Source organism: Temnothorax americanus, unplaced genomic scaffold (assembly GCF_048541705.1).
Source record: "Temnothorax americanus isolate GAGA-0224 unplaced genomic scaffold, ASM4854170v1 Scaffold24, whole genome shotgun sequence".
Taxonomy (NCBI): Eukaryota; Metazoa; Arthropoda; class Insecta; order Hymenoptera; family Formicidae; genus Temnothorax; species Temnothorax americanus.
The window spans coordinates 1,224,781-1,247,339 of NW_027509381.1; the positions used below are offsets into that span (position 1 = coordinate 1,224,781).

Here is a 22,559-nt window from a genome sequence, read left to right on the forward strand (position 1 = left end):
AATAAATATTAAAAAGTCAGTTAGAAACTATTTAAGAGAGAATGCAATAAATTAAAAAAGTTTTCTAAAATCGTCTATTTTACTTCATTCCAGATGAATTTATACATATATTATTTTTAAATGCAGATATTGTTAGATTGATTTAATGTACTGTGATAATAGCAAAAATTTTATATCAATAGGAAAACGTAGAGTAAGACGAGGTACCGGGTTTTTTTACCACCACGTGGAGATATCCATTGGATTTTTTGGAATTTGATCATACGAAAACCAGCCTTTGGTTCGATAGTCGTTGACTTCATTCAGAGGCATTGTTTCCATGAGTCGCGTCCAGGCCGCCGGCCAGTTTGTCCACTGTGTTACAATATTGCGACTTCATATTTTATACTGTTTGAACTAGAAACGTGAGTATTTATTTCGAACGCTTCTTTTACACTATCTTACGCCATGGTCTCCTGAGTTCCCAAAACAGTCGATGTTTTTATTTTTAATGCACAAGTTTTGCATTATTATAAAATAACCTAAAAATGTTGCTTTGCGGCAAGACGGGATGCGGGGTATGACGGGGTACTGACCACTAGGTACTATCCCAACAACATTTTGTAGCGAAGTTGTTCAAGATGACCATAGTGTCATAATTAGTTCGACGAAGATCGAATGGATTCATTGCACCGCTTGTGCGCGATGAATAAGGATAAAGACGTTCATGTCTGCATGTGTTTTATGTGAGAGATAAATAAATATGGAATATTTACGATTGCCTTAACTAGTAATAAACATTTCATTCATTTATTTTGACTTTTTAATGTTAAATTTAAATATTTAGGGCGGGTAAATGGAAGTACCTCGTCTTGTCCTGGCTATTTGCAAGACGCTGCAAAAGACACTTTTTGAAATATTGCTTTCTAAACCAACTATTTATATACATGTTTGTTAGTTTCAACCATCTTTATATGTAAACAAGTAAAAGTGTGCAAGTAGAAACCTTTGCTCCTCTATTTGTTTTGGCTTCCTCATAGAGGAAGCTTTGTGAGCAAAGGTTTCTACTTGCAAAAAACCCCTTTACCGATCATCGCCAAATTCAATACCGACCTTCCTTGAATAATACTCTATTGATTAAAAAAAAAAAAAAAACAGCCCGATATCTCATCAATATTTGCGGAAGTTAGAGCAACTAGTACTTGCATCTCGTTTTTAACTTGAATATAAGACCCGACTATGAATTCCGACATTAAAGAACTATATAAAATAGAAATAGAGAAGACTGAAGAATATAACAAAATTAAAAATAAACCGATATCTTTTAAAATTTACAGAAGTTGAAGCTATTACAAACATTTTTCTAAAAATTAGGGCCTTTGATCACGTATAAAGCTGAGTCTAATCAACCAAATCTTAAAGAATTATATATGAAATAAGGGTAGAAAAAAAACTGAAAAATATAATAAAATTAGAAATAGATCGATATCTCCAAATTTGCGGAAATTAAAGCATAAACAAACATTTCTGCAAAAATTCAAAATTTTATTAAAAAAGAACCCCTTGATTATATTAGCAATTTTTATTAATTCTATTATATTCTTCAGTCTTTTCTACCCCTATTTCATATACACGTCGTTAAGATTTGGTTGATCAGTTCTGGAGTTATAGAAATTTCGGTAAATTTGGCACAGACATACACACATACACACATACACACATACATACACACATACCGACATTTTTTTAAATAGCGATTTTTCGACGTTTTAGAACATTCTGAACACATTGGCAAAAGCAACTAAAAAAAATTTTTCTACGAAAACAAAGCTTCCTCTATAAGGAAGCAAAAAGGAGACAATAACAGGATTTGTGTTGAAAAAGTGGATGTTTTTTTATATTTATGCTTAGTGGTCATTTCACGTGGTTAAACATTAAATACTCTGTCTTGCCCCACGTTCCCTATTTGCAAAAATAAATTGAGATTCCATCTCCGTATTGATTTTAGTCATTGTAATTTCTGATTCCCACGATACAAACAAAACATGTTAAAATTATTTACGTGTCATAGAAGACAGGATAGGCAAGGAAGTATAAAATGTAAAATTCAAATATAAGACAGCTAATAACAAATGTAAAAATATAAGAAAAATATGCAATGGAATATACAACACTTTTTGATTATCTTTTTCTATTATTTTAATAACGTGATTTGTTAAATACTATGTTAGATCAAAGTAAACTAATGCTTATTATTATGACTAATTGTAAATATACTATCTTCTTTCTTCTTTTCTTTTCTCTTCTCAGATTTTATATTATGATATGAGTAGTACTTTAAATCCAGCAGTCTCTCATAGAATCACACTTGCATATTTTGTGTAAGTAAGTTGTAAGTGGAATAAGACATTTTAAGTATCTAAAATTAGTAAACAAACAATTTTAATGGTTACCTAAGTAGATTCAGTAATTAATAAATTTGCAGCTAATTTTGTCAACAATAGTATTAGATACATTAAATTTTAACATTAAATACATATAGTGTTGAATTTGTTTATATTATTCCAAATAATGATTTCAAATTTCCAGTATTTTCCAAATTTATTTCATAAATAGCGTGAACAATTTTAATTTACAGAATAATAAATTTCTTTTGCCAGTATTAGAATAACAATTAAAGTAATTTTTAAATCGACCGTGACTGGCAATATATAACGTCTTTTCCGATATGAACATCGAAAAACTGTGAGCCAACTTGGTTTGTCGGATTCACACAGCACTTTTTCGGATCAATCATCGAGACATTATTAATTTCGACCATGGGTTTTGGTCAGTTGATGTAATTTCTAAATTGAATAGTAATTAAATTTTTATTGCGAAAAAATATTACCCCAGCCAGGGTTCGAACCTGGAACCTCCAGTATACTGGTGGTCGAATACGACGCCCGCACGGTATACTAGATGAGGTTCCAGGTTCGAACCCTGGCTGGGGTATTATTTTTTCGCAATAAAAATTTAATTACTATTCAATTTAGAAATTACATTAACTGACCATGGTCGAAATTAATAATGTCTCGATGATTGATCTGAAAAAGTGCTGTGTGAATCCGACAAACCAAGTTGGCTCACAGTTTTTCAATGTTTATATCGGAAAAGACGTTATATATTGCCAGTCACGGTCGATTAAAAAATTACTTTAATTGTTTATTTTAATTTATTAAATACTTAAAATTAAATGGATAATATTTGTGTTTTTGTTAAAATATTTTAATAATATAATAAATTAGTATATTATAAATCATTCCTTAAAAAAAAACTGCATAGAACATATTTAAATATATCTAAAATTAAAATTTGGCGAAATTAGCTTTATAACATTTATACTAACACCCATAAAAGTTTCAAGATTCATGGGAACAATATAAGCACAAGTGATCTGAATAGGTACAGTTGTTCGCCTCATTATTATCATTAAAGACTTTTTTCTATTTTTGTCCAATGTCAGCCACTCCGTTTCGAAAATATGGTCAATCATTTGGTGACTCTACTGAAATATGTAAAATGTATCCATAGATAGCATTTGTATTAGAAACAAAATATATTTATATTACTGATTGTAGATATTAAAATTATTTAATACTATTATAGAATTTTTTGCAACAGAAATACAGAACAGATTCAGTTAATTGAGAACATCTATATCTACCATACCAGCTAAATATCTACTACCATACCTTTATCTTTAATTCGTTCCCATACCAACAATAGAAGAAGTTTTGAACTAAAATACAAGCCATATATAATATCATTTCAATATGTTTGGCTTTCGTTGTTGCTATACTTATTTGATAAAGGCAGAAGCATGCCACCAATGTAGTTAATATAAATTGGATAGCAATAGTCAGTCGAAACCTTTCATTTACAATAAACGCAAGTCTAGAATTTAACAAATTGTTCGTATAATAACATATTTTAATAAAATATACTGGAAGAACGATATTATATATTCAGATGTATACACGATATTATAATTTAAAAACTATTGAGTAAATTTTTTTTTGTAAAATTGGCAAAATTGTAAAACTTAACCTGAATATATCATAATGATGACGCACGCAATCGCGAAGAACGTTTGAATAAGATATAAATCTTTTCAAACGATAAGTTAAGATCTCAATTTGACAGCAAATATGGACTAATAATCCACAGATGAGAGTATCGCAACCAACACTAGCGACTGTTGCGACAGTCATACCTATCATTTGATGAGTGAAAGCCAGATAGAACAGTAACGTTGATGAATAATCAAATGGCAACCATGCTCTATATGTCAATTTTCCATTTCTCAAGCTTATTGATAAAGAAGATAACACAAAAAATGATATCGATACCGCTCCCAAATATACGAAGCGCCAAGTATTAATTCTAAAATAATTATAAAATGTTCTTCAAATACATATATTATCTTCATAAATTGTATATAAATTTTTTTATATTTATATTCATCTATTTATTTTTTTATTTTTTACGCTCTTAAATCCTTGTAACTCCGTATGTCAATAAAAATTGTTAGACCGCATTTGGTAGATACATATAAAGGTAATTTTTTTTTTCAAAAATGTAGTTGGCATTAAAGTGGGAGATCCGGAAAAAATATAAGGATTGAAAATAGATGTAAATAAGTAAATAACTTGGCCTATTTACTGAAAGATATTTAACTAATAAATAATTTTGTCTATTGTTTTAAGTAGAATTTATATTATAGGTCAATAATAATCATATAGATTTATTCTACTCAAAAAGGTAGAGGAAATTAGTTATTAGTTGAATATTTGTCAGTAAGAGAGATCACTTACTCCTTTATCTCCACTTTCAACATTTTGTATCTTCTTTTTCAAGTAATCTACACTACATCGCCAACCAGATGTTCGAAAAGAGTAACTCACTTTACGCCTGAATACCAATGCGTTTCAAAAATTTTGTTTAAAACTCAAGATACATGGTAATAAAACAGAAAAGTCTTCGAGAACTTCATGGGTTAATTTAAAAAAAAACAATATATTTTTAATAACTCTTGCGCATGTTCTGTTGCATGTTTTTTTTGCCGTACATTAATTTTATTAAACATTTAAATAGGAAAAGAAATATTTACGTAAAAGATCTAGATATGAAAAGTAACACAAAGTAAATTTTAATAGTTTTATTAATATTAAACAATAATGAAATATATTATGATATTATTGACGATTTGTTAATACTCTATACTTACTCTATGCTTTTATCAAATTTATAGAGAATGTTTATTTCAGTCGACGACGACGGTTTACATGGTTTCTTCATCAGTATGTCGATTATCATAATAATGTCTTTGCGATTTATGAGCAAAATGAATACTTTAAAGCAAGAATTTAACATGTCTATTACTACAAAGAAACTATCGCAAAAATCGTCAGCATTGTCCGTTATTAGGGTGATGTCTATTAATAGCGATAGCATAAAGGTATTCATTATGAAAACTGTTATGCTTGTATACACGTAGTACGCTACGCGTTTATGCAGTGATGACCAAGAATTTGGTCGCCAACATCCACATATTGTTAAAAGTATAAAAGGCAAGTTAAGTATGCGCATTTTTTAAAAGATTATATTCTTTTAATATTACCTGCGAAGCACACAATACATGTAACTATTTTTTGCAAATTTAGTGTAACGTACAACATTATTTAAAGTAACTTGCAACTTTGTCAATTAAAGAATGTTTTTTGTAAATAATAGAAATATTGCATTTCTAACGATATAATTTTTCTAATTAATCTAATAATTATAAGTAAACATCGTGATATTTGCCGTAAAGAAACAAATCAAATTATTATTATAAAAAAAGAATACTTTTTAAGCGATCACAACGAATATGTATAGCAAGCACCAAAATCTTTAGACTGACTGGCAAATGTCGACATTCTATAGCTTTGTTGTCGGATCGAATTTCTTAGCATATGTATAAGATACATCCATATGTGTGTCCATATATTTCCACCCTTCGCAACTGGTAATTTCATTATTCATCTTATAACGTATCTCTCACAATATGTTATACCTTGTGAAATAATATACTTATGAGGCGATATGCAACACGTATATACACAGTAACAAAATTTACATACCTTACGGATAATATATCTTTGGATGCAATAATGTTTTTCAGAGGCAGAGTGAAGAAAATACGAGATAGAATTCTCAAATATTGAATAAATAATTATATCTTTATTTAATATCGGTATAGGTTACACAATGTTATGATACTTAAGCTATATATATTTCAGTTTTCTCTGAATTTTAATCTTTCTATAACCATTGACTTTACAGATACTTCTAGAATAACGGAGCTGAAACGTTCGATTTATGATTGTGTATCCTATTAATTATTAACGATCGGTATAACTTACGTTAACGCATTGTCAACCACGTTGAAATTTTAAAGCTTCCTTTTACTTGTCACTTGTTCTTCTTCTAGAATATTTGTAGTGATCAATTATTCCTTTTTTTCCATTAAATTATAACGTCAAAATCGCGCAGCATTTATTCTTCAAATATAGCTTTTCATATGAAAAAAAAGATTGATAATTGATTTTAATATAATAACATGTAGAAGTAATAAAATATGAATACTTGAATAAAAAACATTTTTATAAACGTTTATTTAAAAAAATAATAATAAATTTTTATATTAATTTAATAGAAATTTTTAATTAAATTTTAGTAGTCAAAGAATAATTTAATTAAGAATAATTTAAAATGATTTAACAGTTGGAATCTATTTTCCTTTGTTACTGTATTGTTACTCTATAGCGCAGTCCGCTGTAGCGCCGATAAAATTGAATCCCTAACGTATATGTACATATGAATAACTAAAACTAAACAACTAAAATGATTTGTGTTACCTTATTTGGATAAATTTATACATAATGTTATTAATTGCAAATTCAATCAGATTTATTTAATCCTGTGATAAAACAAACATTTTATACTAACACCCGCAAAGAAATCAAGATTCAGTAGAAATAATATAAGCACTAGTGAATTCATTGAGCATTGTACTATATACGTTTCATAATCAATAATAAATCTTTTTTAACATTTCGATCCAACATACACCATTCAATTTCGAAAATGTTACTCACAAGTTTCCGGCTATATATTTGTTACAAAATAATATTAAAATATAGCCATCAATTATATGTATATAATCAAGGCTTTAATTTCATAATTAATTATTAGATATTATTTATTTATTTATAATTTATTCATAATTCATTATTTCGAAGATTGCGTACCTTCAGTTTTATCTCATTTCTATATCAATAATAAAAAATGATTTGCGTCACTCATCATGCAGCATATGCTATAATACATACTTTCATAACGCCAGCTGACCATACTTTTCATTCCTTGTGTGGTCGACTTAATTAACTGATAAAATGAAACACACCGTCATTGTACATACTTACCATAAATTGAATAGCAATAGTAAACCTGAACTTTTTATTGACCGTGATAGCAAAGCTGCAATTAAACACATTTTGTTATTTTAATATCTGCAAGTAAAAATGACTGCCCTGACATCTTTATTAACACAACAATATTAATATTTTTGTGACATTAACTGTATCATAAATACAAATTCAAAAATACGATTATGTTGCAATATGCATTCATGAAGAACTCCCTTTAAGGCCCTTCGGGGTAAATAAAGTATACCTTTTGAATGCATTCATGAAGAATATCTCTTGCACGAAATTTTATTTACCACTTATATTTTCAAAATTTTAGCATCTTTAAAATATACTAGAAAACGAGCAAGACATTTTCTGAACGAATTACAATCGTGGAACGTTTATAGATCACACAATGTTTCTTTAAGATCACATTGTCCTTACAGTTATATATGTTATTATCAATAATAGATATACATATATTGGACTTGAATCTCTTATTGATTCTATAAATATATTTTTATCATATACTGGTATTGTAGGTCTCTAAAAATGTAAATAGAACCTTTTTGTATGCCGATATTTGTAACATATAACATCGGTTTTAGTTAGAAGTGGCATATAAGAAACGAAAGAATATACGAATACTGTCGACAATTTTATCATTTTTATAAATTTTAATAAAGATAATGCAATTATAATATTATTTCACTTTAGTTTAAAAATATTTTATTTTTTCATAAACATTCTGCATGTTACTGAAAGTTTGCCGTATATGATTCTGTCTCCATATTAATTTTAGGCACTGTAATTTCTGATTTTCACCTTAAAAACAGAACATGTGAAAATTATTACAAAGTGTGTCATAGAAGGCAGGATAGGCAAAAAAGTATAAAATGTAAAATACAAATACAAAACAGATGTTAATAAATGTAAAAATATAAGACAATATATGCAATAGAATAAACAACACTTTTCGATCATTCTTTTCTATTTTTCTACTTTAATAAAGTGATACATTAAATGTAGTGTGTTAGGTGACACTAACTAATACTAATTGTTACTACTAATTGCAAATATACTATCTTCTTTCTTCTTTTCTTGCCTCTTCTCAGATTTAATATTATGATCTGAGTAGTGCTCTAAGTCCATCAGTCTCTCATAAAATCACACTTACATATTTTGTATAAGTAAGTTGTAAAAAGAATAAGACGTTTTAAGTATCTAGAATTAGTAAACAGACAATCTTGATCTTCATCCAAATTTGTTCAGTTATTAATACAGCTGACTTCGTCAATATTAATATTAGATACATTAAATTTTAACATTAAATACATATAGTGCTGAAATTTGTTTATATATTATTTCAAATAATAATTTTCAGTATTTTCCGAATTTATTTAATAAACAGCATATACATAATTTTAATTTATTAAATAATTAAAATTAAATTGATAAAATTTGTTTGAATTTGTAAAAATATTTTAATAATATAATAAATAAATATAGTATAAATCATTCTTTAAATACGTAGAACATATTGAAATATATCTAAAACTAAAATTTGACGAAATTAGCTTTTATAATATTTATACTAACACCCATAAATGTATTAAGATTCATGGGAACAATGTAAGCACAAGTAATCTGAATAGGTACAATTGTTCGCCTCATTATTATCATTAAAGATTTTATTTTATTTTTGTCCAATGTCAGCCACTCCATTTCGTAAATATTGTCACTCATTTGTTGACTCTATTAAAATGTATGCAATGTATCCATAGATAGCATTTGTGTAAGAAACAAAATATATTTATGTTACTGATACCTCGTAGAGGAGGGAAAGCTCCGTTTGCCTACATTCCCGATTGGCAAACGAAGCTGTCGACAAAATGTTGTAAGCAAACAAAGCTATTGGCAATTGGTAATGCAGGTAAACGGGACCCTCTCCCTCGTAGGTATTAAAATGTTTTGATAACTTTTAGAATTTTGCAACAAAATTCATACACAATAGCATTTAATTAAAAGCGTAGATACCCATCACTCCTAGTACTAAATCTCTATTACCATACCTTTGTCTTTAATTCGTTCCCATACCAACTATAGCAGAAGATTTCAATCAAAGTACAAGATACATATGATATAATTTCAATATGTCTGGCTTTCGTTGTTGCTATACTTAATTGATAAAAGCAAAAGCATACCACCGATGTAGTTGTTATAAATTGCATAGCAATAGTCAGTCTAAACCTTTTATTTACGATAAACGCAAACCTAAAATTTAATAATTTTGTTTGTGTAATAACATATATTTTAATAAAATATACTTGATGAAAACGATATTATATATTCAGATGTAAACAATACATGTATATTAATTTAAAAACTATCATAAAGATTTATAAAATTGACAAAATTGTAAAACTTAACCTATATATATCATAATGATGATGCACGCAATCGCGAAGAACGTTTGAATGAGATATAATTCTTCTCAAGCGATGAGTTAAGATCTCAATTTGACAGCAAATATGGACTAATAATCCCCAGATGAGAGTATCGCAAGCAACATTAATGATATCTGCGGCAGCTATACCTATCAGTTGATAAGTGAACATCAGAGAGAACATAAACGTTGACGAATAATCAAATGGGTACCATGCTCTGTACGGTAATATTCTATTTCTGAAGTTATTGAATAAAAGAGATAACACCATCCATAAACATGCTATCACTTCCAGATATACGTAGTACCAAGTAGTATTTCTAAAATAATTATAAAATGTTCCTCAAATACATGTATAATAATCTTAATTCTTAGATTTTATATAAATTTATTTTTATCTTTATTTATCTACCTATTTATTTATTTATTTACTTATTTATTTATTTATAATATTCACTTTTTACTCTTATAAATCCTTAACTCTGGTTCTAATAAAAATTTTTAGACCGTATTTTATATAGTAAAATGAAGGAGTTGCTCATTCCAAAAATGAAGTCGGCATTAAAGTGGGAGATCCAAAAAGAATACAAAGATTCAAATTAGATGTAAATAAGTAAGTAACCTCGCCTATTTACTAAAAAATATTTAACTAATAAATAATTTTGTCTATCGGGGCGGCATCAGTGTGGTCTAGTTTACCGAGCGCCAGACTCGTAAATCTGAGGAACCAGGTTTGAGTCCACTAGAGCCATGTAAGTAAACATGGAATGTTTTTCCGAAACTGCGCCCCTCCGTGCAAGATAGGCTCCTGTGCGGAGCAAACTGGGCTCCGTCTTTCGGAAAGAGATGTTAAGCCGTTGGTCCAAAGGGTTAAAGTGAGAGGAGAAAGGGTAGTAGTGTAAAGGTTTGGGTAACGTTCCTTATAAAAACGTCTTGCAAACCCTGCGGGGATAAGCAATAAAGATAGTTCATGAGTTTTTTTTAATTCTGTCTATCGCTTTAAGTAAAATTTATAGGTATTGTAAATCACTCAAATAATAATCATATAGATTTATTCTAACTCAAGAAAGCAGATGAAATTAGTTATTAATTGAATAATTGTCAGTAGAAACAGACCTAACCGCACTTATTTCTTTTACTTTCACCTTCAACACTTTAAATCTTCTTTTTCAGGTATTCCATTCTCTCGCCGACCAGATTTTCGGAAAGAGCAACTCATTTTACGCCTAAATATCAATACATTCATACTAAAATTTTTTATTAAAAGCCAAGATACATATAATAACAAAACAGAAAAGACTTCGAGAACTTTATGAGTTAAATAAAAAAAGCAATATATTTTTAATAATTTTTAGGTGTGTGTTCTATTGCACATTTCTATTTTTGATACATTAATTATATTATACAAGCATTTAAATAAAAAAATATATTTACGTAAAAAATTTATATGTGAAAAATAACACAAAATAAATTTTAATAGTTTCATTAATATTAAGTAATTATCGATATATTATGATGTTATTGATGTTTGTTAATACTTACTCTATACTTTTATCGAATTTAGAGACAATGTTTATTTCAGTCGATGTCGACGGTTCACATGGTTTCTTTGTCAGTATGTCGATTAGCATAATAATGTTTTTGCGATTTATAAGCAAAATGAATGCTTTAAAGAAAGTATTTAACAGGTCTATTAGTAAAAAGAAAGTATCGCAAAACTCATCGGTATTGTCCATTATTAGAGTCATTTCTACTAATAACGATAGTATAAAGGTATTTATTATGAAAACTATTATGCTTGTATACACATAGTACGCTACACGTTTATACAGCGATGACCAAGAATTTGGTCGCCAACATCCACATATTGTTAAAAGTATAAAAGGCAAGTTAAGTATGCGCATTTTTTAAAAGATTATCTTCTTTTATATCACCTGCGAAGCACACAATACATGTAATTGTTTCCTCCAAACTTTGTGTAACGTAAAATATTATTAATTAAACGTAACTTAAAAATAATTTGCAATTTTGTCAATTAAAGAATGCTTCTATATTTATATCATAAGTGTTTAATAGAGATATATTTCTTTATTTTCTATTATTTACAAATGTTATTTGTAAATAATAAAAATATTCCATTTTTACTCATATAAGCTTCCTAATTAATTTAATAATTGTAAGTAAACATTGTAATATTTGCCGTAAAAAAATAAATCAAATTATTATTATAATAAAAAATACTTTAAGCGATCACAACCGATAAGTATAGCAAGCACCAAAATCTTTAGACTGACTGGCAATAAATGTCGACAGTCTATAGCTTTGTTGTCGGATCGAATTTCTTAGATGTAGATATCCACATTTGTGTCTATAATTTCACTCTTTGCAACTGGTAACTGCATTAAACATTTCATAACGTATCCCTCACAATACAGCAGTATACCTCGTGAAATAATATATTTATGAGTCGATATGCGACACGGTAACAAAATTCACATACTTTACGGTAATATATCTTTAGATGCAATAATATATTTCAGAGGCGGAGTAAAGAAAATACGAGATAGAATTCTCAAATATTGAATAAAAAATTCTATTTTTATTTAATATCGGCATAGGTTATATAATTTTATGATACTTAAGTTATACATATTTAAATTTTCTCTGAAATTTTAATCTTGCTATAGCTATTGACTTTACAGATACTTCTAGAATAGCGGAACTGAAACGTTTGATTTATGGCTGTATATTCTATTAATTATTAACAATCGACATAACCTACGTTAAGCTACGCATTGGCAACCGCGTTGAATTCTCAAAGCTTTTTCTTACTTGTCATTTCTTCTTCTTCTTCTTCTTTTACTTAGTGCTCAAATCTCCATTCCTTTTTTCATGAAATCATAACTTCGAAGTAGCGCAGCATTCATCCTTCAAATATACCTTTAGGGCTCATGCATAATGAGAGGAATAAGGAACAAGGAATTAAATATAGAAATAAATCCGTGTCTTGAAAAAAGAGGGAAGACCGTGTTGAAAAACGGTTGGGGCGGGTAAATGAAAGTGCCTCGTCTTGTCCTGCCTATTTGCAAGACGCTGCAAAAGACACTTTTTCAAATATTGCTTTCTAATAAATTATTCATATATGTTTGTTAGTTTCAACCATCTTTACATGTAAAGAAGGATGCAGTAACAGGATTTGTGTTGAAAAAGTGGATGTTTTTTTTTATTTAGTGCTTAGTGGTCATTTCACGTGGTTAAACATGAAATACTCTGTCTTGTCTCACGTTCCCTATTTGCAAAAGTAAATTGAGATTCTATCTCTGTATTAATTTGCAACATAAAATAAAGATGGAAATTCCCGGGTGTGAAATTGACGCACGAGCCGAAGGCGAGTGCGGTTACCGCACCCGGGAAGTTTCATCTTTACGCACGACTTGCATACCCTACAGCACTTGTTGCACAAATAACTATTCTTTCTATATTTATAATTTCTTATTCCTTATTTTTCTCATTCTGCATGACCCCTTACAGATAAAAAGATTAATAATGTATTATGATATAGTAGTAGTAATATAAAATATACAATTGAATATAAAAAACGGTTTTAAAAACATTTATTTAAATAGTAATTTTGCTTCCTCATAGAGGAAGCTTTGTAATGGTGAAAAAATTTTTTTTTGAGATTTTGATGGAAATAGGTTTAGAATGTTCTAAAATATCGAAAAATCATATTAGTAAAAAATGTCCGGAAGTATGTATGTATGTGTGTGTGTGTGTGTGTGTGTACGGATTTTTGTACACGCATCTACTTCTACAATTTTTTAGATACCAGTTTGAATTTTTGCACACAAATAGAGTATTATAGAAAGTATGTCCTCCTCAAATTTTATTGAAATCGGTCTACCGGTATAGATTTTATGCAGATTTTCCTTTTTTTGAAAAATGTGTTTTACGCTGCCGCTTTCTCAATATTTGAGATAGCGATTTATTTTTAATTTTATTATGTTTTCCAGTTTTTTCTACCCCTATATTTCATATATAATTCATTAAAATTTGATTGATCAGATCTCGTATTACACACATTTGAAATTTCGAAGAATTTGTACATACATAGAAGCTTTATAAAACTTGATCTGATCAACCAAATTTTAACCAATTATATATGAAATAGGGGTAGAAAAGACTGGAAAATATAATAGAATTAAAAATAAATCGCTATCTCAAATATTTATAATATCGGGCTGATTTTTTTTATCGATAAAGTATTGTTTTAGTTTTTAAGTGGACAAGTATTTTTAGTATTTTTTAGTGAATGTATATAATTATTTACGCAGTCCCCAAAAGAGTTAAGTGTGAAATCAGAACCTTTGCTAACAAAGCTTCCTCTATGAGGAAGCCAAAACAAATAAATACCGATAATTATACCTCGAATAAAATAAAAACTTGCACACTTAGGAACTATGAGGAAGCAATGTGCAAGTTTCTACTTGCACAATTAAAAACTACGAGGAAACAATGTGCAAGTTTCTACTTGTTTAAATTAGTTTAATAAAGATTTAATTAAATTATATTGGTCAAAAAATAATTTAATTTTAAAATAGTTAACAAATAATTTAGTAATAGTTAAAAAATAATTGTAATAAAATTGTACACGAATAAAAGAATATAAAGCGTAATATATAATTTTACGATCAACTGACAAAAATTTATCTAAATATTGGTCGATTTACAGATGTTTCAGTGATATTGCTTGTTCAATTACCTTCTTATAATCACTAGAATCATATTATTTATTTTGTAATAATATGCAATTTACAATACTCTTTTTTCGATATGGATAGTATTATCACGAATTAGAAACATACCTATAGCGCACAAATGTCATGTTTGTTTGACAATTTCCGAGTGTATTTCTCTCAGAGACGGAATAAAGAAGATCCAAGAATAAATACGACAATCAATATTAATTATAACTTTTCATTGTTTCTGTTTGCATTATTACTTAAAATTATTTAAATGCAAATAATAATTATGGTGTGAATTCTTTTAATTACTATTTAGATTATATCACTCTGTATTATACTTGCTGCAATATCTATATTGTAAACTAAATATGTTTTAAGCAACTGCAACAAAATAAATATTAAAAAATCAGTTAGAAATTATTTAAAAGATATTGATGATGCCAGAGATACCTTGGATAAAATAAATAAGTTGTTAGGGCCGGAGCATCGCTTAAGCGGGAAGGGCTTATACGTGCAAAATAAAAATCCAACGCTTCTGGTGATCGAGGATCTCGCGCCTCTTAACTTTCGCATGGCCGATCGTCTGTCTGGTCTGGTCTGGTCTTGACCTAGCTCATACCATATTGGCGCTTGACGGACTAGCTAGGTTTCACGCAGCTTCTGTAGCCATATGCGAGAAGGTAAATCACTATGCGTTACTCACTTGTAATGTCTCATTGCGATTATGCACGATAATATGTTAATATTCCCTGAATGATATAAGTAATATATTTATATGGAAAGTCATTTTGTATTGCACGCTAGGAGACTTCTTGCACTATATTATACGAATATTGCATTATATTAAATACATTATACATAATCGTCGGAAATATTCAAATGTTTCATATAATAGAGATTAATATATTTTAAAGCGACGAAACATTAATTGCTTCAAATACTATATTAAGAGATAGAGCGGCGGTGTGGTCTAGTGGTAGAGCGCCAGACTCGTAATCTAAGGAACCAGGTTCGAGTCTACTATATAGAGTCATGAATCATGAAAAAGTTTTTTTCCGAAAAAACCGCGCCCCTCCGTGCAAGATGCGGAGAAAACTGGGCTCCGTCTTTCGGAAGAGACGCGTTAAACCGTTTGGTCCAAAGGAGGAAACAGTAAGGTAATGTGGATGAATTGGAGGTTAGGGTTGGGTACGTCCCTTCAAAACGCCCTTTAAGGCCCCTTGGGGTATATAAAGTAAAATTCTTTATCCTTTTTTACTATCAAGAGATATAAGTTTGAAACTTGTAAAGCTTTAGGACAATGTGCTTTTAACACTTTAGATCCTATAGAGAAGCAGTTTCTAATTAATATTTTAAAAAGGTACACATTTTGTTTTAATATACCGTGTACAAACATATTGCCCAACTTCATACTAAATTGAACTTTCTTGTTGCATAAATGTATAGTGGCGGGCAAAGTTTTTACGTTTTGTAATATTAAACATCACAGACGCACGCTATGCACGCGCTATTTATTTTTTAATATTTCACTGTTACTCTATTAACTTTACACTATTAACCACACAACTGTATACCATGACAGCAGCGCTCATGAAGTAAGCGCAACAAGAGAACCAATCGACATTGGTCACGTTTGTGTGACGATTTTCGAATGTATTTGCTCTTGGAAACGAAGTGAAGAAAACGAAAGAGGAAAAAACAATCAAATACTGAATTTCAATCATTTATAGTTATAATATTCTATATGTACTGTTATTTGTACAGGTAAAATTATATATTTCTGAGAAAAAGCATTTTTATATTACCTTTATTACATAGCGAAAAGCTAGATGTATATAATACTATTATACCATACATCTTTTTTCTACATGTAGACTTTTGATGCTACAACTTCTAATAAAAAATTTGAACGTGCATGTGCATGTAATTTCATTATATGTATTTATAATATCTATATACATTCGACATATATACACATGCTACAATATAGTTTAATATTATTAAACTATATAATCATTTTCTCTATCCCTGTCTCTCTTTCTTTTTCTCTCTATCTCTTCCTCTCTCTTTCTCTCCCTCGATTGCTATACTATCGTAGAAAGATAAACATAAATAACTTCTTTTTATTCTTTTAACCAACAAAAACTACTTTTACCAAAATCAATATTAATTATAATATTCCATTCTTTATGTTTGCATTATATCTTAAAATTATTTGAATGCAAATATATATATTACAATGTTATAAATTATCGTAATTATTATTTTTATCATATCAGTTTGTGTTAGACTTGCTGCAAGATATTGTAAGCTGAATATGATGTTTTAAGCAACTGTAAAAAATAAATATTAAAAAATTTAATTAGAAATGATTTAAGAAAAAAATATACAAAAATAAATTAAAACAATTTATTTTACTTTATTTGGATAAATTTATACATATTGTTATTAATTGCAAATCCAATCAGATTCATTTAATACTGTGATAAAACAAACATTTTATACTAACACCCACAAAAGAATCAAGATTCATAGAAATAATATAAGCGCTGGTGAATTCAATGGGCATTGCGCTACGTTTCATAATCAATAATAAAGCTTTCTTAACATTCTGATCCAACATACACCATTCCATTTCGAAAATGTTACTCACAAGTTGTCGGCTCTATATTTGTGATAAAATAATATTAAAATATAAACATTAATTATATAAAAAAATAATTTAATTATTATTTACTATACCTAGTTGATTTATTTGTTTAAATTATTATTTATTTATAATTATTATTTTAAAAATCACGTTTACCTTCAGTTTCACCTCATTTCCATACCAGCAATAAAAAAAGATTTGCGTCAGCATGCTGCACATATATAACGCCAGCTCACCATACTTTGCATTCGTCGTGGTCGACCTAGTTAATTGATATAAATTGAAACACACCACCAATGTGCTCACCATAAATTGAATAGCAATAGTAAACCTGAACTTTTCATTAACCGTAAGAGCAAAGCTGCAATTAAATACAGTTAATTGTTACAAAATCTGCGAATCCAAATGACAGCTACATTGACATCTTCATTAACACGGCAATACAAATATTTTTTTATAGCGTCAACTACATCTCTATATATAAATACAAACTCAAAAATACGATTGTGTTGCAGAATGCATTCATGAAGAATATCAGGCTCATGTGCTATTCTTCTCAGACGAGATTCCAATATTTCAATTTGGCAGCAAATGTGCACCAATAGTCCACAAATCAGGCCGTCGCAAGCGACATGAAGGATGGATCCGATTATCAAACTTATCAATTGGTGAGCATACGTGATGTGAAATAAAACTGGCGATGAATAATCATACGGTAACCAGGCTCTGAATGTCAATGTCCGTCTCCTGAAGTCCGTGAGTAACGACGTTAACGTAATGCACACGCAAGTCGTCTCAACCAGAATTGCATAATGTATCGTGTTTGCTCTGCAAAATAGCTGTAGACATTGTCGCGTTTCATTTGTAATTCAATCTTTCACTTAATATCAATCTACTACTTTTTCTAAATATATGTAATTTTTGTATAAGTATAAATATAAATATAAATATTACAATATTATGTATTTTTTAAATTATAATATTGTACATATTTTAATTTACTACTTAGAAGTATAAAATGTGAACAATATCAATTAGAAATATTTAAATCTCGAGTTTTCGAGGTATAATACTAACTGCACGCCTTTATCAAATTTGTAGAAAATTTTCATTTCTTTCGATTTCAATGGTCTACATGGTCTCTCCGTAAGAATATTGGTTAACTTTGCAATATTTTTGCGATTTACCAACATACTAAACATTTTACAACAAGCGACGGTCGTTGCAAGTAACATGTAAACATTATCGGTGAAGTCTTCTGCATTGTCCACGGTAAGAATAATATCCAGTAATTGTGATAAAGTAAATGTGTTTACTAACACAAGCACGAAGAATGTATGCACATGGTAGATTACGCGTTTATATGATGACGTCCAAGAATCCGGTCGCCAGCAGCCGCAAATTATTAGAAATTTAAAAGTGGAATCTAATACCCGCATTTTTTATAATATGATATTTTTTGAAATTTTATTTACTGTGAAAATTAAATCGTAATAGAAATTTATATATACTTTTTTTTTTCTTATCTTTCTTTAGTTATATGAAATTTAAGATACATAAAACTGATGGCTAAAAAAATTGAGTAATTAATTTTTTCTAATAAATTGAAATAAATATACAAAAGTTTTGTCAAATAAAACTCTAAGTAAAACGTTATGATTTGCACAAAATTGTCTGCACAAGTAATAATCTAATCTGCGGCAAACTCTCGAGGAGGACAAGTATAGAATGTCTATAGATTTGCGAATTTCCAGTAAGAATACTCTCCTCGTTCCTTCCTCTGACTTACCCCTCCTTATCCGACTGTTTTTAATATTTAATTTGTAACGAAGTCCCTCTACATGCAACACGAATGTTAAGCATAGACCGCATAGACTTTGTCTGATAGTAGTATGTTATATTAATACTTTAAAAATAAATGATACGTTAGAAAGCACAGCTGAAAAAAAGAAAATGACAATCGAATGTCGCATGACGAGATGTATATCCGTACGCCGCATAAAATATTGACATTGGTAACTCCCATGCTTCTATTAGGAAACATTCAGTATCCTAGAAAATATTACCTCTATCTGGAAATAACAAAAATATTAGTTTATCGACTTCATAGATGATAGATTTTCTTTTTCTTTCTGTTTAATTCCTATTAACCTGATCCCTATTTTTTGTATATTGACCCTATTATTATTGATTTTCCAGTTTTTCCATAATTATAATTTCTAATATAATACATATGTAAGTATACAATCTTACTAGTATATGACGTAAGTAAAACCCGCATGTTAAGATAAGTTGCAATAAAAATTGTAATACAAGTATTTCAGTAATTTTTTTTGTTTATAATATCAACAATACAAGAGTTAATTGTTAGTATTAAACAAAATATATATATTGTATGATATTTATATATGTTTGTGACAGATTCACATTGCGTACTATATTACACCAATATTTTGCTTTACTATATGTTTCCAACATTACGATCCTTGCGTTTGCTGAAGTATATTATAAGCTGAATACGATGTCTTGAGCAACTACAACAGAAATTATTGTATGTGAATATATATATTTATTAACCTATAATTAATATATATAAATATATATTTAATTGAAATGAATTTCTTTTTATTAAATGTACTAAATATTTAAATTACTATTAACATATAGGCACACAAAATAATATTTCTCTCATTAAATAATAAAATATATTAAATAATATATAATATAGTGTCCCATATTTAATAATAATATTTAAATATACTCACAAATATCAGTATTTAAATATATTAAAAATAATATAAAATATGTATATTAAATAATATATCTTATTAAAAAAAAAGTACATTCGTTATTAAAATTTTATTTACGGCTTCTGTTTAATTATACATATAATGACACATTTCGATACTAACACCCACGAATGAATCCAGGTTCATAGAAATAACAGAGGCGCTAGTAAATTCAATTGGAACTGCAGCACGTCTTACGATCATTAATAAAGCTTTCTGAGCGTTTTTATTTAACTTAAACCAATCCATTTCGAACACATTATTTATTAACTGTCGACTCTGTATTTTTAACAATTAAGGGACCTACTCTTTATTTTATCCACATAATATACTAAAAATTTTAATTAGAAGAAATATCTATTTTTTTTTTTTAATATACATACTCTTAATTTAACTTCGTTCCCGTACCAGCAATAGAAAAATATTTGTGACAGCATGGAGCACGTATACAATATTAAATGCATATACTTTGTTTTTAACGCCGATGACTTGGTAAATTGATACAAATTAAAGCACATCACTAATGTACTCACAACAAACTGTACAAATATAGTTATCCTGAATTTTTCATTTACGGTACGAGCAAATCTAAAATTGGTAAAAAGTAATAATGCAATAATTGAAAAAATGTATAAAACTTAAAAATGTAAAAAACGTACGATAAAAGTATATAAACAGCAGATGAAAATTATTTTTACAAAAATTACAAACTTTTAATTGACGTAAAGTATATACATCAATTAAAAGTATATGAATATGTACAATTTGACAAAGAAATATATTTAGTAGAAGGAATTTCATTACTCCTTTATCTTCAAAACTATTATCTTTAAAAACTAAAATTACCTTATATATATATATCTAAAAAATAGTGGTTTGCACTACGTAATTTTACGTTAAATATAGAAACAAACTTGAATATGTGGTTGTGCTGAAGAACACATTCGCGAATAATGTTAGGATCATATACGCTTTTCCTCAAACGATGCTCCAGTATTTCTATCTGGCAGCAAATGTGCACCAGGAATCCGCATATGAGACTATCGCAAGCTACATGGTGCACAGATCCAATTGTAAAACTTATCAATTGATGAGCGTATACGAATGGAAAAAGTAGCGACGAGGAATAGTCAAACGGTAGCCATCCTCGGAACGTCAAATTTCCTTTCCCGAATTCCGTCAGTAATGACGTCACAGCAACAGATAGACACGTTGACTCGACTAAGATAAAATAATGAAGCGTATTCGACCTGTAAAATGACTATAGACGTTTTCGCGTTTCACTTTTTATTCAATATTTTCTTCAATTGCGCTAAAGCGTTACGTTTGATTTGTTTATTCACATAAATAAGAAGCAAACTTAATATGTAACGGCGCGCAAGCAAGTTAATATGCAATATTGTTGTATGTATTTCAGTAGAGCAATAATAGCTGATGCTAGCTCGCGATGCTTACTGTATGAGTTTTTCGAATTTCTGCCGAATCTTCACCTCGTTAAGTTCAACCGGTTGGAACGGTTTACTCACAAGAACCTCGATTAACATCTCAATATTGCTGCGATTCATTAATAGAGCGAACATCTTACAGCAAGAAACAATCATAGCGAGTAACACGTAAAAATTATCGGTGAAATCATCGGAATTGTCCACGATCATAATAAGATCCACCAATTGCGATAACATAAACGTGTGTATTAGTAACATTACGAAAATAGTGTACACGTGATAAACTGACCGTTGGTACGACGTCCAGGAATCTGGTATCCAGCATCCACAAATCATTAATATTCTAAACGTAAAAGCTAAGATTCGCATTTTTAACTTCCGATTGATTTCCGTCGAAGAGTCAATCAGTATCTTTTCTCCAGATAAACCGCGTGTGCCCGTATATCATTTTTTAGAGATTATAATTCCCCTCTCTACATATATGTATATGTATATTTTTTTTCTTATTTTAAACGTGAAATCTCGTGTATCTTACAATATAAAACAACAATAAATTGATTAAGTTAAATTACAACTCATTCAACGATTTTCACCATTTACTAGTTCAGGTTCAGATCATGTTACAATAAAAATATTTTCTCGGGAAATATTATGGTGCACAGTAAATTCTTGAGGGAGCGACTGACGTCTATAGCTTTGCGATCTCCCCAATAATAATATGTATTGCTTAACGTCCCCTTCCCATATGCGGCAATTTCTATTATTCAGATTGCTATGTCCTTCAGATAATAATATCTTCATGCATCAACCTCCCCGTGTGCAGTTTTTTTTCTGGTTGTTAAATATAGACACACAGTATTGTATCTTGACATATGGTAATACTTCCGGAGAAATATAAAATATTAAAATGCAAAGCAAAATATTAGACGTTTGGAAATTCTAGATAATGCAGCATTCCATACATATATTACAATATTAGATATTCTTCTGAATCAGGGATCAGAGGATGTAA

General features: G+C 28.8%; 3 protein-coding genes and 1 long non-coding RNA gene across 8 annotated transcripts; 1 reads left to right on the forward strand and 3 right to left on the reverse strand.

Moving 5' to 3' along the window:
* Positions 1-452: 452 nt before the first annotated feature.
* LOC143898774 (odorant receptor 67c-like) lies at positions 453-5,974 on the reverse strand. 3 transcript variants are annotated; one of them, XM_077408483.1, is made up of 6 exons: positions 5,869-5,970; positions 5,249-5,641; positions 4,069-4,404; positions 3,714-3,915; positions 3,368-3,523; positions 453-2,398 (listed from the first exon to the last, which is right to left on the reverse strand). In XM_077408483.1, exons 2-6 carry the CDS (start codon positions 5,608-5,610, stop codon positions 2,342-2,344), a joined length of 1,113 nt encoding a protein of 370 aa, XP_077264609.1. In that variant the 5' UTR covers positions 5,611-5,641; positions 5,869-5,970; the 3' UTR covers positions 453-2,341. The 3 variants fall into 3 exon arrangements, with proteins under 3 accessions (XP_077264609.1, XP_077264611.1, XP_077264610.1); XM_077408485.1 differs by lacking the exon at positions 4,069-4,404 and having other exon boundaries at positions 5,869-5,969; XM_077408484.1 differs by lacking the exon at positions 453-2,398 and having other exon boundaries at positions 3,390-3,526; positions 5,869-5,974.
* A 2,470-nt stretch (positions 5,975-8,444) lies between these two features.
* On the reverse strand, positions 8,445-13,261 carry LOC143898766 (putative odorant receptor 85d). 3 transcript variants are annotated; one of them, XM_077408457.1, is made up of 7 exons: positions 12,176-13,261; positions 11,461-11,852; positions 9,903-10,238; positions 9,545-9,746; positions 9,301-9,450; positions 9,072-9,227; positions 8,445-8,696 (listed from the first exon to the last, which is right to left on the reverse strand). In XM_077408457.1, the coding sequence occupies exons 2-7, from the start codon at positions 11,820-11,822 to the stop codon at positions 8,646-8,648; spliced, it is 1,257 nt and encodes a 418-aa protein (XP_077264583.1). In that variant the 5' UTR covers positions 11,823-11,852; positions 12,176-13,261; the 3' UTR covers positions 8,445-8,645. The 3 variants fall into 3 exon arrangements, with proteins under 3 accessions (XP_077264583.1, XP_077264582.1, XP_077264584.1); XM_077408456.1 differs by having other exon boundaries at positions 8,446-8,696; positions 12,160-12,213; XM_077408458.1 differs by lacking the exon at positions 9,301-9,450 and having other exon boundaries at positions 8,458-8,696; positions 12,160-12,213.
* On the forward strand, positions 10,027-11,454 carry LOC143898787 (uncharacterized). The gene is made up of 3 exons (XR_013257296.1): positions 10,027-10,143; positions 10,424-10,531; positions 10,603-11,454. It is a non-coding gene; the product is annotated as an uncharacterized LOC143898787 (long non-coding RNA).
* A 2,681-nt stretch (positions 13,262-15,942) lies between the features above and the next one.
* On the reverse strand, positions 15,943-22,539 carry LOC143898867 (uncharacterized). Its single transcript, XM_077408649.1, has 10 exons — positions 21,558-22,539; positions 21,017-21,352; positions 20,486-20,690; positions 20,226-20,381; positions 19,795-19,847; positions 18,391-18,753; positions 17,806-18,141; positions 17,470-17,674; positions 17,173-17,328; positions 15,943-16,996 (listed from the first exon to the last, which is right to left on the reverse strand). Exons 1-10 carry the CDS (start codon positions 21,914-21,916, stop codon positions 16,949-16,951), a joined length of 2,217 nt encoding a protein of 738 aa, XP_077264775.1. The 5' UTR covers positions 21,917-22,539; the 3' UTR covers positions 15,943-16,948.
* Between the last annotated feature and the right edge of the window lie 20 nt (positions 22,540-22,559).

Bases quoted from the DNA above. Each gene is read 5' to 3' on its own strand.
- LOC143898774 (XM_077408483.1), bottom strand. From the start codon at position 5,610: ATGCGCATACTTAACTTGCCTTTTATACTTTTAACAATATGTGGATGT. The intron at 4,405-5,248 runs GTAAGTATAGAG...TAATTATTTTAG, and splicing joins AAATTTGATAAAAGCATAGA to AATTAATACTTGGCGCTTCG. The intron at 3,916-4,068 runs GTTAAGTTTTAC...GTTAAATTCTAG, and splicing joins CATCATTATGATATATTCAG to ACTTGCGTTTATTGTAAATG.
- LOC143898867 (XM_077408649.1), bottom strand. From the start codon at position 21,916: ATGCGAATCTTAGCTTTTACGTTTAGAATATTAATGATTTGTGGATGC. The intron at 21,353-21,557 runs GTAAGCATCGCG...GTCATTTTACAG, and splicing joins AAATTCGAAAAACTCATACA to GTCGAATACGCTTCATTATT. The intron at 20,382-20,485 runs GTATGTATATTA...TTAAAAATACAG, and splicing joins GGAACGAAGTTAAATTAAGA to AGTCGACAGTTAATAAATAA.
- LOC143898766 (XM_077408457.1), bottom strand. From the start codon at position 11,822: ATGCGCATACTTAACTTGCCTTTTATACTTTTAACAATATGTGGATGT. The intron at 9,228-9,300 runs GTATCAGTAACA...ACATTTTAATAG, and splicing joins AGCTTTCCCTCCTCTACGAG to AGTCAACAAATGAGTGACAA. The intron at 8,697-9,071 runs GTTAGTATAAAT...TACTAATTCTAG, and splicing joins ATCTTAATACATTTATGGGT to ATACTTAAAACGTCTTATTC.